Raw genomic sequence first — 15,311 nt, forward strand, 5'->3', positions numbered from 1 at the left:
TGACTTGCACCGTGTGAAATGGCGTGAGGATCTCAGAGGTCAGCAGAGTGAGCTGGGGACAGTGGGGGAGAGGTCTCTGTAGGACCAAGAGTCCCCTATGGGGTGATCCTCCAGGAGGCCACTGATTTCCCCCACCCTGGTGCCACCATTGGAGGGTTGGGAAAAACAGAACCCCAGGAAAAACAGCTGGAATGGGCTGGAGGTGTGACTTTTAGTAAGTCCCTTCCCCTGTCTGGACCTCAATTTCCTCCTTTTGTAAAACAAGTGGGTTAGACCCGATAGCAGTGGTTTTCAGATCCCCCTCCCAATGAGTTCTTACACAGAACCCCAACATATAGTATGGTTAAAGTGGAACTGCTCTGGCTCCCCTTTCTCACACTGGTGGCTCTGGAAGCAGAGTCAAAAAAATCCCCTACATGATCTTTGAGGCCCCTTTCTGTGAGGTTCTAGGAAATCTGGGTTAAACCTCAGAAGAGTCGCCTAGTGTTAGGGTTGGGGGCAGGAATATGATTTCTGGAGACTCCATTAAGAGAAATGTGGGCATTAAATGGGGCCTCATCCTTGGAATGCCTGGAGCCAGTGGCCTGTGCCTCTGGCCAAAAGTTGTAGCTGTGTCCCTCCCCTGGGCCGTGTGGTTTCATCTCTGTAGAGCCAGAAAGGTACCTATGCCTCTGGGTCCTCCTGTGGGTCCTGATTGGTGACTATGTGTCCACCTCAGAGTTTCTCCCCTTTAGCTTCATGTTTCTAAACTGGTAAAATGCAAGTTCACTTTGAGGAGAGATGTAAGGACAGGGCTTTAAGTTGTTATCAGTTGTTTTTATCTAATGAGGTATCATCACTTATGGCGTTCATGTTGTACAGAAGCGACTGCAAGGGACAGAGGTGAGACTGTCACAACCCCTGCCCTTAGGAGGCTCCAAGACAATAGGTAGGAGGTAAGGAACTCACATTTGTTGTGATCATCCAAGCACTATTGTACACATTTTACATATGATATCTCATTTTTCCCATAAATTAGATATAAGATTCATTTTGTAGTATGTAAAACTTTGCATAAAAAAGAAGTATATGTCCCATACACCCATGTAACCACTACCCAGATCAGGAAGCAGCAGTGCTAGCACCCTGAAACCCCCTGCTGTTCCCTTCCAGGCATGCTCTCCCATCCAGGGGTAACCACTATTCTGATTTCTAGCACCACAAGTTTTGCCTAAGTGGAATCACACAGTATGAAGTCTTCTGTGTTTGGCTTCTTTTATTCAATATTATGTTTGTGAGTTTCATCTAGGTAGTGTCACGTAGCAGTTGTTTATTCTCATCGTTGTGTAATAATTCCATTGCATGGGTATAACTCTATCCATTCATCTATTGAAGGCCATTTGGTTGTTTCCAATTTCTGGTTATTACTAATAATGCTGCTGTGAGCATTCTGACATGAACCATTGAGAAGACATCTGCATGCAGCTTCTTAGGTACGTCCATAGGAACTGCCCAGCAGTTTTCCAAAGTGGTTGTCCCAGTGTTTGAGAGTTCTAGTTTCTCCCCATGCTCACCAACGCTAGGCATTGTCTAGACTCATTTTCCATGTAAGTAATTTGAAATTCAACAATGTTATCCTGTGCTCATGGTGTGCTGGTCAGTGGCAGAGCTCGGATTTGAACCCAAGCCCTTGTGACTATGGAATTTGTGCTCCTTTCCTCTGGGTTAGACGTGGCTATAGATTATGATGAGCCAGATGATGATACAAGTTCTCACCCTAAAAATGTATGAGGAGCCCTCTCTGGGAATTTAAAGAGGGGGAGAATTTTCATCTGTATGGGTGAGAAAAAAGGCCATGGAGCCTCACAGAGATGTAGCAGTGGAGCCACTAGGAGGGCTCTCCAAGTGGGCCTTTCATGGAAAGGACGCTGCTTGAACTGAGGCATGGCAAGGGTAAAAGTTTTGGGGGAGTGGGAAAAGTCTACTTTGGCTGTAATAGAGGTTATGTGGGGGGAGGGGCCCAAGGCTGAGAAAATGAACTGGGGCCAAACTCGTGGGTCTAGTTTGTCTTTGGGGCTCCCTGCCCCCACCCCAGCCACCCAGGATGTAGAACCCAAGGATGGGTTTGTTTTGCTGGGGAGCTGGATTGCTTCAAATCCAGCTCAGCTCCTGGTAACAAATGGCCCTGGCCTTGTGCCAAAGGAGGATCTTAGCTGTTCCTGGGACCACTCTCACAGTATCTGCCAACAGAACTTTCTGGCGTTTTCTGCTCCCATCTAGCTGTGTAAAATTAGTAAACTACCTCTGACCCCCACAGGATCTGACCAAATAGTTTATTTGGAATGATTTTTTTCAGCACAAAGAAGATGGTGGGTAGCAGGGCTGCCACCCTCTGGGTTTATCTCAGGAGATTTGCTAGGATGGGGGTAGGGTTGGGGTGAGCGTGTCAAGCTTCTGACTCTGGTCAAGCCACCTTTGCCAGGAGGATCTCCAAACCCTTTCTCAGAAAGGAACGGAATTGGTTGTCTCAATGGCTGTGGGAAGCAGAAACACAAACATTAGCCTGCGATGAGTCAAATAATAATGGTAACAATCATCCTGTTATTTGCCCAGCAGTTTATGTGCTTTAGCACAATGGATCCTCACACAGATGTGGGAAGTAGGTGATATAGATGTTATCACCCCTGTTTACCGATGAGGGGAACTGAGGCCCAGAGAGGGTGCCAACCTGCTGTGAGTAGCACACCTGTATCATCTACACCCAGACTAGTCTAGAACTGGGGCTCCTAGAGCCTGCTCTTTTCGGTGTCCCATGCTCTCTGGGCCCTGGTTGAGTACAGAGGGAAGACCAAGTGGGGAAGGGGAATGTGTGATGGACCGTGAGTGCCGACAGGCAGGAGGTCAGCAGGTGACCCTGAGAGTAAGGCCTGGAGGTCTTCAGGGATGTATGTGCTTCAGTGGAAGGGAGGGTGGCGGGTGGCATCTTGGTAACAGAACTCTGGTTTGCAGAGGGCAAAGATAGAGGAAAGAGGGTGAAATGTACACATCACCAGAATGTTAGAACAGCTCAGCCACTTGGCATTGATGAGTTGTGTCCTTATGTAATGGCGCCTCCACCCAGCCTGGTGAAAACAGTCTTTTGGGGCTCATGGAGCCTGGGTGTGGTTGGTATCTGATTGGCAGGCAGAAGAAAAGCTGCCAACACTAGCCAAAATGAGCTCTGAGAGGACTGTGCTAATGATTCTTGAAAGACACATCAACAGGCAACTGGTGTTATATTTGTGGTTTGCAGATGGTATCTTGGGCCCTGCCCTCAGGGTGCTGTCCAGGGTGGCAAGAAAGGGTGAGCTCCTTGGGGCAGAGGGATCCCAGGGCAGGATGCAAACAGTCTCTTCTGGTGGATTGGTGAGCACTCCGCAGGACCCAGAGTTGTCCTGTGGTTCTCACGGAGGTGCCCTCGGCAGGCAGAGTTAGCTCCATTTTTCAGATGAGGAAACTGAGGCTCCTCTGACATGAGATGAGGTCACAGAGCTAGCTGTGGGTGAAACTGGAACTAGAACCTCAGGCTTCTGGTGCCTCTTGTAATTTGTCACACCACTCCCAACCATCTTTCCCTTGGGGTGATGACTGAGAGTTTACACATAGTTCAGACTCGCATTCTGGTGGCACAGCCCCTCAGGGAGCTGAGGTCATGAAATCCCTTACCTTTTGACTACATTTTATAATTTACAAAATAATTTCATGATTTGCAGTTGGTTTTTATAGCATCAGCCCCTTTTACAAATAGGGAAGCTGAGTCTTCCGCAGTTTAAATGACTTACTCAAGTAAAACTGAGCCTTGAACCCGGATCTTCTAACTCGAAAACGAGTGTTCTTTCTCCTCCATCACAACTGCCTCTTTTCTCAGTGCACCGGAATTTCCTGAGAACAAGTTGCTGAAGTTGCCACGGCTCTGTTTCTCTGATTGTTCAGAGCAGATCTGAAGACGTCAGGAGTGCTCTTTTTCTGTCTCCTTCACACATTTGAATTCATCTAAATCAAATAAGAACCATACAGTGTCATTTGGTCACAGGTGAGGAAAGGCTTGAGCAGGGCAGTTCTTGAGGAACCAGGGCTATGGATTATTGTCAAATTACCAACTCCCTCGCAGCTGATTAATTTTAGACCCAGACTCTTAGGCTTGTGCCGATTTACACATCTGTCCTAATCTCAGGTTTCTTCAGTTTCAGGGCTGTATGCTCCAGGTCTCAATGAGGAGCCCAAACATGGAGACGTTCAAGCAACAGAAGGTAGAGGACTTTTATGACATCGGAGAGGAGCTGGGAAGGTAAGAGGCTGTGAGAGGCAGAGGGGGTGCGAGATGGAGCCAAGAATACACTTCTCTTGGTACATTTGTCACTTGACCTTGTAGGGCACAAGCTTGTCACATGTCACAGGACTCATGGGAAGCTTTAAAAACAATCCTGAGGTTTATTCATCTCCATGCGTGGCTCTGCGAATAGTCATGTCTCTGGAAATAAAGACTTGCTGGCAGAAGGGGCTAGCACTGTTGAGTTCTGTGTTTTCAATATATTCTGGCTGAGAGTTATGGTGGATCTCAGGGAATCTTGGTTTATCTGTTATTTTTCTCACAAAGCTCTCCTTAGGCTCTGGACTGAGACCTGACCTGCTGGTTTTCTTCACCAAGTCCCTCTTGGCATTCTCCATGGCTCCCAGGATTTTGTTTCATAAGCTCAGAGCCCAAATGGGAGGTGAAGTAATCCTCCTGAAAGTGGATTTGCATTGAGTAACAAGCCACATGAACCTAGTCGTGAAGGTTCCTGGGATGTGAGTTACCGGGTGCATTTCCAGTTTTGCTAAACCCAGAATGCAGCCAAGGCTAACCTCTGAGGGACGAAAGTAGTTACTATTTGGGAGAAATGAAGGTTTTCCCAAAGCTCTCTTGTTGCCTTCCATTTCTAACAACTGTTTATTCTTAGATGGTGTTTTAATGATTATAGAACACTCGTCCTGAAGGTTCATTCTCACAACAATGCATGAAAGGAGAATTATTTTTACTCTCATTTTTCAGATGAGGAAACTGTGGTCCAAAGTGTTCCAGCAAGTTGCCCAAAGTTGCTCAGCCAGCAAGTGACATAGCCAAGGTCTGGCCAGTCCAGTCTGTAACTGCACACCTGTTGCCTCTCCCCTTTGTACATGGCACTTGTACACTCACACGTGTTCACCAGTACACCCAGACTCACCCTTTCACACACCCAGCAGAGCAAAAACATGGGGGCTTAGGGCCTCCACTGTATCCAAGAGGCAAAACAGGAGGCCTTTCCCCTTCGTAGAGCTCTTGGGTCAGGACTAATTCTTTACTTGCTTTTATTTTTAAAAGACAGAGCTTGAAAACTAGAGCCCGACTCTGAGAAGAAGGGGAGGTGAAGCTGCTTCACGTTCAGGCAGTGCTTGTCTTGGGTGACTGCTTGGCTGGCTGAGTGGGGGAGGAAGTGATGCAGAGACCCCGGAGAGGGGTGACTCTTCTGCGTTGTGTCCGAGACCGCCTGACACTGGCAATCCGGGGCCTGGTTGAAGGGGTGGGAGGAGGACAGGCTGGGGGTAGTCAGTCTGCCTTTGAATGGGAAGTCAGGTTCTCTTCTCCTCATGTGCTTCTCCTGACCTGGGTGACTCCAGGGGGCAAGTGGCATCCTCAGCAGCAGACCCCGCCAATGGCATGAGATTCAGTGGCCTCACCTCAGCCATATCCTGTGTGTAGGAGTCTGTGTGAAATGCTGTGGGTACAAAGACGAGGAGGACACAGAGCTCCCCCTGGTAGTGGGGGCAGCTGTGCGCAAGGGCAGAGTTGGATGGGACTAGGATTGGGGGGGGCTAAGAACTGAGAAGTTGGAGGGGGGACTCTGAAAAAGGAAGAAAGGAAGCAGATAGTTTCCTGGGGGATTCATCTGTGATTCCTGCCTCGTTCTGTCTCTCCCCCACCCCACACATCAGAGCGATGAGAGCCAGAAGAGATCTCATGTTTTCTCGTCCTCCCCTGTACAGGGTGCCTTCATGGACTTCGCCCACTTTTCTAAAGTGCTAACTGGACGTAGGGTGGTGAAGAGGCAGCGGAGGCCTGAGGCCTTTGCAATGGCTTGACATCCTAGGATTTGTGGTCTAGAGGTCAGACAAGCTGGAAGGCCGTTGGAGGTCCTTTCTAACAGGCCCTTCATCTGATAGTTGAGGCAACTGAGGCTCAGCGAGGGGAAGGTCTCGCCAGGGGCCATAAACAGGCTGGAACTAGAGCTGCCTCCAGATAACGGCTTAGCTTCTGAAGGGACAGTTCTATCTTTCTCTCCTCCCCTTCTTTTCTTCACTTAGCATACTATTGAGGACCTACTGTGTGCTAGGCACTGTCCAAGGCTGTGGTAAATAAACAGACATTTCTGCCCTCTTGCAACTTATGATCCATTGGTGGAGAAAGGCACTAAACAAGTGGCTAAGGGAACACAAAAGGACACATCATCATAGCATGTGTTAAGGGCTACAGAAGGAGACAGCAGGATGCTCTGAGAGAGAATAGGGGATGGAGGTTAGACTAGCTGGTCAGGGAAGCCTGGGTGCTCTGAGAACTGAGAACTGAGGGGTCAATATACAGGTAGAGGCAACAGCATGCAGATAAACCCCATGGGGGAGGGCCTGGGGTCTGAGCTGCTGGCAGGAGGCCCGTGTGGCCTTAGAATTGGAGCTGTGGGTCAGTCGTACTCAATGAGGTTGGATACATAGGTGGGGGCCAGATGCAGCTGGCGAGCTCCCTGTCAACACAGAGTGGTGGAGAGGTTTGGCCCTAGGGGTCACACAGATTGGGGTTGTGGATCCCTTCCTGATTGTGCAACCTTAGGACAGCTTACGCAACCTCTCTGAGTCTCAGTTTTCTTGCCTGTAAGACAGGAATGACAACAGTACTTACCTCATGGTTATGGGGACTAAATGAGATGCTGAGTCAGAGCTGGGCACACGGTAAGTGTTCAGTGAGCAAGAGCTTCTGGCCTTTGAAGTAAGTTTGGGGCATCAGGGTCCTGCCTCCCACCTGTGGAGCCCATAGGAGGAAGGTGTGGGACTCTGCAGGAAGAACAGCAATGGAAAGTGGTCACTGTTATTTTGGGGAGAGCTGTATGTCAACCTGCTTTCTTGGCTGTCAGTGAGTACCCTAGCCTACACTCAGGGCTAGCTCCTTGATATTTAGCTCCTCATTAAATCCTTACTATGCAAAAATGAAAATGAATGACAGTCATTTTTCATTTTTACCTGTGCTGACAGGTGTAGCTCACAAACATGTTGGGCGAAGGAAGCCAGAGTTAAATAGCCCACACCGTATAATTCCATTTGTGTGAAGTTCAAAACAGGCAAAATGAACCAGATGTGTTAGAAGTCAGAATAGTGGTTATTTGGGGGACTAGTGACTGGAAGGGGTCACAAAGGGGATTTCTGGGTATTGTTCTGTTTTTTGATCTGAGTGCCTGTTTCACTCATTTCATGAAAATACATCAAACTGTGCCTGTTCACGTACATTTTCCTGTAGGTATGTTACACCTTAGCTAAAACCACATGTTAACAGACAAGGAATCTTGTCTCCCTCCACTCCCTGCCCTGGTCTGGTCCCTGAAGCACATGTTTCTAATTCCTTTGGGGGGGTCTTCTCTGTCCTTGTCCTGTGAGTAAGACAACATCTGTCAGAAAAGCTGCAGTGTCCAGCTTTGGATGGGGACACATGCCCTGGCTGGAGAGGCCTGTGCTCGGCAGGGACCTGGCCCTTTGTATCTCGCCTGATTTCTGGCTCCCCGCTCTAAGTGCAGACACTTGGCTGCACTCACATTTTGGCACCAGCCTGCTGGGGATGCTGGAGCAGTTGGAGAAATGCAGGCCTGCAGAGTCTGGCTGCTCCCAGCCTGGGTAGCCACCGTAGGGCAGAGCAGGGGAATATTAGGGTAGGGCTCATAAAGAGAAACTCACCCAAGCCTTCGTTTTATAGACTAGGAAGGCTCTCTATAAGAGAGAGAGGTTAAGTGACTCTCTCTAAGAGTCAGAGACTCCAAGAGTCTCTCTAAGACCAGAGAGGTTAAGTGACTTGTCCAAGACTACATAGTGAACTGGTGATAGACCAGGGTAGGGACAGGTGGTCTAGGGCTTTGGCCACCACACCGTGGGGACCCACAAAGCACCAACTCATTTTTTTTTCTTTAAATTGAATGCTTCTGAGGAGTGGGGGAGAATATATGGTCGGATGGTCTTTCCTGTTTGACCTTGAGGGTGGAGTAGCAGGGTCAGAAGCAGGAGGATACTAGGTAATTGAATGTAAGCAGCATGGAATAATCAGTGGTTTCTTCTTTCCTGTGTTACTTTCCTTTACTTAGATTATCAAATTATCATATTAACTTAAAATCAAAAAGTGTCACTGTTAAACTGGATCTCAACAAGAATTTGTCCAAGTCTCCATTTTATAGACAACGAAAAGTGATGCCCAGAGAAGAGAGGTGATTTGTCCAAGGTCACAGCAAGCAATATAGGAGGTGGAACTGAAAGAACTTTTCAGCTACACTGTGCTAGTTTAAACAAACAGACAAAAGCATTTATATGTACCTTCAACTTTTACCCACAGTCCCCACCCCTCTCAGGGAGCTTCCCTCATCATGACCACATCCATCCTCTTACCCTCTCCTCTCTCCCTGGTGAAGACAGAGGCCATAAGCCCTGCTACTTACTCACAGGGTGCGAGGTACCCTGCTAGGTACTTAACCTGCCGAATCTCCTTTTGTAGGGACAGGAGCCTTGGGCCAGGGAGGAATCCACTGCTGTCAGACTTCACCCTTCTTGGGAGCTGAGGAATTCCCTGGAATGGCCGTGTTAATAGGGCCGCCTGCCAGACCTGTCTCCCAGTGGGGTCCTCTGTGGTTAACAATCACCCACTACATACTCAGCTTAGCCAGGGCAACCTCTTTTGGGAGAGAAATGAAAACCTACAGGAAATGTGTAGGGATCAGATTTACCCCGGCTGGGTGCTACGGCCCAGTCCAGCCACAAAGCGCTATAGAACGCAACAATAATAGGTGTTTGGGTTTACCAGTCTCAGTGCTTGGGAAAAGGGTTTCCAAGATGAACTCTGAAGCGGAGGGGCTTTTACTATTTCTTTTTAAATTAAAAAAAAATTATTATAGAAGTGATGCATGGCAAATATCATGAAGTTATGAAGAGTTAAAGCAAGAAGCAGAACTCCCTCTGCCTTTTCTCCACGTCTCACACCTACAGGTAGTCTTTAATGATAATTTTCTTCTGTTGACTTTTAGAGCTTTTCTAAGTAAAGAAAGTGTGTCCGTGGACCCAGATGGGATCACATGACCGTAATAATCTATAATTTGCTTTTTTCCTAAAATACGTTGAATGTCTTTTTATAGACATGTATATACATCTATGAGATGTGTATAATTTGGATGAAAGTTTTTTATTTTAATAAAAAATTTAAGAAGATAGTTTAAGCCAATAAAAGATGAGCAGCCTTGGGGTGGCCGGTTACCTCTGATGGTTAGAGCGTGGTGCTAATAACCGGTTTATTCCCCGCATAGGTTGCCGGTTTAATCCTCGCATTGGCCTCTGTGAGCTGCGCCCTCCTTAAAAACAAACAAACAAATAAATAAATAATATAAATAAAAAAGACAAAACATAAAATGCAAGAAACAAAAAACAAAAAAAGATTAGCAGCCTTAACACAACAGCTATTTTTATTTCTGTCTTCTAATCTTTCCATGGCTATTTCTCATGTCCATGCTTCCCGTCCTCTTTTGTGTCTACTTGAGGGACACATATGCTCATTGTTCACATCCCCCCAAGTGCTAAGCTACTGGGGCAGGTCGGGGAGGCCACGGGAAGCAGGAGTAGTGCCCATGGCCCTGGGATTGCCCAGGGATGAGATTAGGCCTATCCTGTCTCACCTTTGTTTGTACTGGGCTGTCAGCTCTTTGAGGGCAGGTCCACGTCTGTCCTCCTGTTTTGAGCATCACTACAGCTCTGAGACAGAGGCGAGAGGTCCCCCAAACTTCTGTCACTTCTCTCTGCGCTTGCTGGGAAAAATTAAACTTTTCTTTCAAGGTCCAGATCAAATGCTGTCTTTCTGGCAAAGCCTATCATGACCCACCCCATCCTACCCCACCCCCTTCTGTGGATTTAATTACCTCTTATTCTGGACCCACATCTCTATCAAGTGCTAAACTCATCGTGCCTCATGTTACACCAAAGGGTTCACCTGGTCATCTTCCCTGCTGGAATGGAGGTTCCTCCAGGCTGGACTCTTGCATACTTCATCTTTTATCCATCCATTCACCGTCCCTGCCGCCACAGTGTCCAGCCCAGGCCTTTTATACTTGATAAGTGCTCGGCTTCCACAGATACCCATCAGTTAAGTGCAGAGCTGTCTGGAACATGCCTGGAGTTAAATCCCAGGCAGAAAACCTCAGCCAAACCCCCAGCTTCCATAGGCGTTGGAATCCATGAACCTCCAGGATTCTCCAAACACATAGTGGGAAATAAAACAAAAATTACCTCTATTTCCTGGACGCACAGTTTTGTATTTAATCCTTGTAATACCCTGTGAAGCAGTTATTATTCCCATGAAGCAGTTATTATTCCCATTTTAGGGATGAAGAAACTTGGTCTCTAAAATGTTAGGTAACTGGCTCAAGAAATATAGACAGACCTACCTTATCCAGAAGGAGCCGTGTGAGAAAATTCCATTTTGTGCAACACAGCAAATCTTAGAGAAAGTCAGAAATAACAGCCAGAAATTTCTCTGGTCAGAGCCCTGTTTGCACTAGGCTGGGATTTTGTGCCTCTCTGACACACATGCTTCTATTTCCTGCTTCTGGGAAAGGGAAAGTGACCGACATGTGTGAGGAATCCTGCCCTCATATCAGTGTGTGTTGAGTACATTCCATCCTTCCAGAACAATGAGCTGGATCACATTCCTGCTTCCCAGACAAGGAAACCGAAGCTCAGAGAAGTTACACAGTGGTCTCCTGTCACTCAAATGCAAAAGGCTTCCTTGCCACTAACACGAAGCTTGTCTGTGTCAGGCCCAGGAAGCTCTCAGCTTGGTATTAGTGGCAAGGAAACCTTTTGGACCACAGCTGTGCCCTAGACGAGCCAGTGGTTTCCAAAAGATGAGTGAGTGTGTGTGAATGAGTATGTGCACGTCTGGACTCTAGGTCATTTTCACAATCCGATGACTCTTCCCAGGCACCCACTGTGTGATACAGGACACTTAGGGCTCAGGCCTGGCCCCAGAAGAGCTTAAGGCTAAGTGGGGCACAGGGATACTCTCTTCAAAAGCTAATGAAATGAGAAGATGGAACAGTCCACGAGAACATAGAGGGACTCCCAAAACATGTGGTGTTTGTTCAGAGGAGGAAGCTATGACCCTGGGTAAAGCAGCACCTCACAGGCTAATTTGGGAAATGGCAGGTAACCATCTTGAGGTAAGGTTTCTGCCAAGGACGGGGAAGCATCAGGCCTGGGCGTGGGCAAGAGGGCCCGTGGAGAGGGTCTTCGGGATGGGGCTGCCAGGAGGATAGGCGACTGCAGAGGACCCTGGGTGTCAGAGGCTGTGGGTGAGGGAGAGAGGCCTTGTTATCATCCTTTGTTAGGAAAACAAAGCACAAAGCCACTCAAAGTGGCTGCATTGCAGGCTTCAGTCAGAAGCTGGCACGCAGAGCAAATCACTTGCCCTGAGGGGTCGGTCTCATTGAGCTCAGTTTGCATTATGAAAACTCTAAGAGCTGGAAGGAGGTACTTATGTGGGTAATTGAAACCATTATATACCTATTATCTACTGTATACACTTTCTTTTCTAATTTGTCACCAGCATATACATTTTGTGTTGTTGTTTTTTTGACTCAGTATTGTTTTATTTATATCTTTCATGTATCCAGAGTCAATACAACTTAAAACATTTTTTTTTGTTTCAAAATAACGTCAAATATAACAGAAGAGTTTTCAGAATAACAACTCCTGTACACCTTTTATCCAGATACACCAATTTTTAACATTTTGTCACTTCCTCCCTCTCTCCCTCCCTCCCTCTATCTCCTCCTCCTCCTCCTGGCTCCTCTTTCATCTTCTTCCTTCTTCCCTGCCTCCTTTCCTCGTTCCTTGCTTTCTGTCTATCTGACTATTATTGTTTCTGAACCATTTGAGAGTCAGTTGCAGACACTAATGTCTCTTTATCCCTAAATACTTCATTATTACATCTACTAAGGACATTGATGACATAGATACTCTCTTTTGTAACCACGGTACAGTTTTCAAATTCAGGACATTCAACTCTGATATAATATTTTTGTTCCAGTTTTGCCAATTTTCCCATTAGTGTGCTTTATAGCAGAACATGATCCAGGGCAGGTCATATATTGCATTTTGTTGTCATATCTCTTTAGTCTCCTTCTATCTGGACAGTTCCTTAGCCTTTCTTTGACTTTTATGACATTGATATTTTTGAAGACTACTGGCCTTTTTTTTCTTTTTAATAAATATGGACATAGTCCATATACTTTTGTTAGCTTCATAATATTTTGCTGTGTAGACATTCCCAATTTACTTAACTTTCCCCTATTGTTTCTCACTACTAAAAATAAATGTTTCTTTGAATACAGTTGTTTAATTTCCTCTCTCTGCATTATTGCCCAGATGTGGAATACCAGGTCAAAGGTTATGAGTGATTTGCATAATGGTTGAAACTAGAAGTATTAAACCAGTTTACCAGGTCACCAGCATGCACTTATTCCCTTATGGCTTTGCCAACACTCTTTCATTGTTTTTGTGTATTTTTGATAGTTTAAGAGTTTTGTAAAGGTATATTACTGTTTTTGCTGTGCAGAAATTTTTTTTTTTAAAGATTTTGTTTGGGAAGGGGAACAGGACTTTATTGGGGAACAGTGTGTACTTCCAGGACTTTTTCCAAGTCAAGTTGTTGTCCTTTCAGCCTTAGTTGTGGAGGGCGCAGCTCAGCTCCAGGTCCAGTTGCCGTTGCTAGTTGCAGGGGGCACAGCCCACCATCCCCTGCAGGAGTTGTACCGGCAACCTTGTGGTTGAGAGGACGCGCTTCAACCAACTGAGCTATCGGGGAGCTCAGCGGCAGCTCAGCTCAAGGTGCCGTGTTCAATCTTAGTTGCTCTGGGCAGAGCCCACCATCCCCCACCATCCCTTGTGGAAATTGAGGAATCGAACCGGCAACCTTATGGTTGAGAGCCCACTGGCCCATGTGGGAATCGAACCGGCAGCCTTCGGAGTTAGGAGCATGGAGCTCTAACCGCCTGCCTCCTGAGCCACCCCTGCTGTGCAGAAATTTAAAGTGGGTTTTTTGTGCTTCTCTCTTAATTCCAATCTTTATGCTTTCTGCTACTTTACCTTTTTCATGGTGTTTACATTTCATTTTCATTTAATTACCTTTCCACCCATTTTCATGGATAATTTGAAGTTCCGACGGCAACATAAGGCAAATATATATAATTCTTCTCATTTTGTAAAAGATGAAAATGAGGCCCAAGAAAACTTACCTGACCTGTCAGGACCAGAGACAGAGCTCTTCCCTGTAGACAGATGGTGTTGCCTCCCTCCCCTCACAGGTAGAGGGGATTCAGGATCTCTGGGGGACTCTGGAACTCCAGCGAAGGGTCCTACTTCTTTGTCTCTACTTTTAGAAGTTGGCGGGAAGGGTTCTATAAGAAAGCTTTCTGAGAGAGTGTTACTGGGAGAGGCTGCTTGGGGAGGGGTGTGCTTTGAGGGCAAAGGAGAGAGCTGTTCCCCTGATCTCCCCCTTGCTAGGGAGAACAAAATGAGGGGTAAGAGCCGAGGACAGTGGTAGGAGTTAGGCCTCGAGGTACACCTCACCTCAGCTGTAGTAAATCACCCCAGGGCTCTGGCAGTGCGGGAGGGAGGTCGTGGGAGACCCTGCAGCTTCCAGGGCCTCCCGCAGAGGTGATGACAGCATCCTTCAGAGTCTCTCTTCTTTGATTGCCCCAGACCCCAAAGCAGCCTTCAACAGGCTTCAGAGCCCAAAACCTTTAGCCTGCGAGAGCTCCTACAATGCCTAATCTAGGAGACGGAAAACTATAGCCCTATGGCCAAATCTGTCTGCCACCTGTTTGGGAATGGCTCTGGAGCTAATAATGGGCTTTACAGAGGAACAGTTCCAATAGCGTTGATAGGGAACACTAACTTTGGATCCCAACTAAGCAAAATGTTTTCCTCCCCACCAAAGGAAATTCTGTAGGAAATTCTGTTCTTCTTATTGGGAGGCGTATATTACAAAAAATAGACAAAACAAAATAAAACAAAACTCAATTCTTATTATATATTATATACATATATATATATTTTATTTTTTTAGACTCTCTTTTTATTTTATTTATTATCAGTTCCAGGTATATAAAATAACAGAGTGATTAGACATTTACACTTATTATATTTTTAATATCATTAATTAAGGATGTGTTGAAATTTTGTTTTCTCCTTTGTTATATAAGTACCTCCATAATATCCTTGTTGAATATCCTTCCTGGTCCATGATGCCTGAAATATTTATCATCTGGCCTTTGCAGGAAAAGGGTGCCTACTCCTGAGCTACTTTGATAGAGTTTACTACTTGGGCAGTGAAACTTTTGAAAAGTCGATTACTATGTGGTGGGAGACTGGATATAAACCGATCAAAGTGAAGGGGTAGTTATGGAAAAGGAGGAAGAAGGGGTGAGCAGAGGTCCACCTGCCCCCCTTCCCCGCCCTCCCTCACACAGCCCATGGGGAACCTCTGCGAAGGCCAGTTTCAGAACCATTGACCACCGAGGGCAGTCCCGTCCTCTTCAGGGAGTGCTGGGGTGGGAAGAAGGGAAAGGAGCTCTTTGAGTATTAGGGATTGAGTATCTTGCACTAGCCACGGGGAATTTGGCTTTATCCTCTTGCAGCCCTATGGGGTGGTAGGTATTTCTCCCATTTTGCAGAGGAAGAAGCTGAAGCTTAGAGAACTTAACTTGCCAGTGTACGTGTCAGAGCTGGGCTTTAAACCACGACTTCTGACTTCTTTGAGGTGTCAAACTGCCTAGGATTTTCTTTCTGCCTGTGACCCTCCAGCACTATTTTTTAGTGCTCTTGGTAGTTTGCTGGACAATATACTGAGAGCCCAGTTGTCCTGTGTCTAATCCACTTCCGCTGGCACTTCCTTGCCGTCCCCCACCCACTTGCTGCCAGCATGTAACTCTGAGGCCTCCACTCAGGACCCTGATCTTGAATCCTGAGCTGCTGGCCCCTGGTAG

The 15,311-nt window shown here is 46.7% G+C and overlaps 1 protein-coding gene across 7 annotated transcripts in view; it reads left to right on the plus strand.

Annotated features, from left to right (window-relative positions):
• Window positions 1-15,311, plus strand: part of DAPK2 (death associated protein kinase 2) — a 125,959-nt gene that overhangs the window by 14,681 nt on the left and 95,967 nt on the right. For 6 of the 7 annotated variants that reach the window (XM_033108273.1, XM_033108271.1, XM_033108278.1 and 3 more), the window contains one exon: window positions 4,203-4,306. In XM_033108273.1, the coding sequence (XP_032964164.1) occupies window positions 4,215-4,306 (92 nt within the window). In that variant the 5' untranslated portion in view covers window positions 4,203-4,214. Of the gene's footprint in view, window positions 1-3,886; window positions 4,052-4,202; window positions 4,307-15,311 lie in introns of those variants that run through there. The other variant, XM_033108272.1, reaches the window with a different exon arrangement.

Source organism: Rhinolophus ferrumequinum, chromosome 6 (genome assembly GCF_004115265.2).
Source record: "Rhinolophus ferrumequinum isolate MPI-CBG mRhiFer1 chromosome 6, mRhiFer1_v1.p, whole genome shotgun sequence".
In the NCBI taxonomy this organism is placed as follows: domain Eukaryota; kingdom Metazoa; phylum Chordata; class Mammalia; order Chiroptera; family Rhinolophidae; genus Rhinolophus; species Rhinolophus ferrumequinum.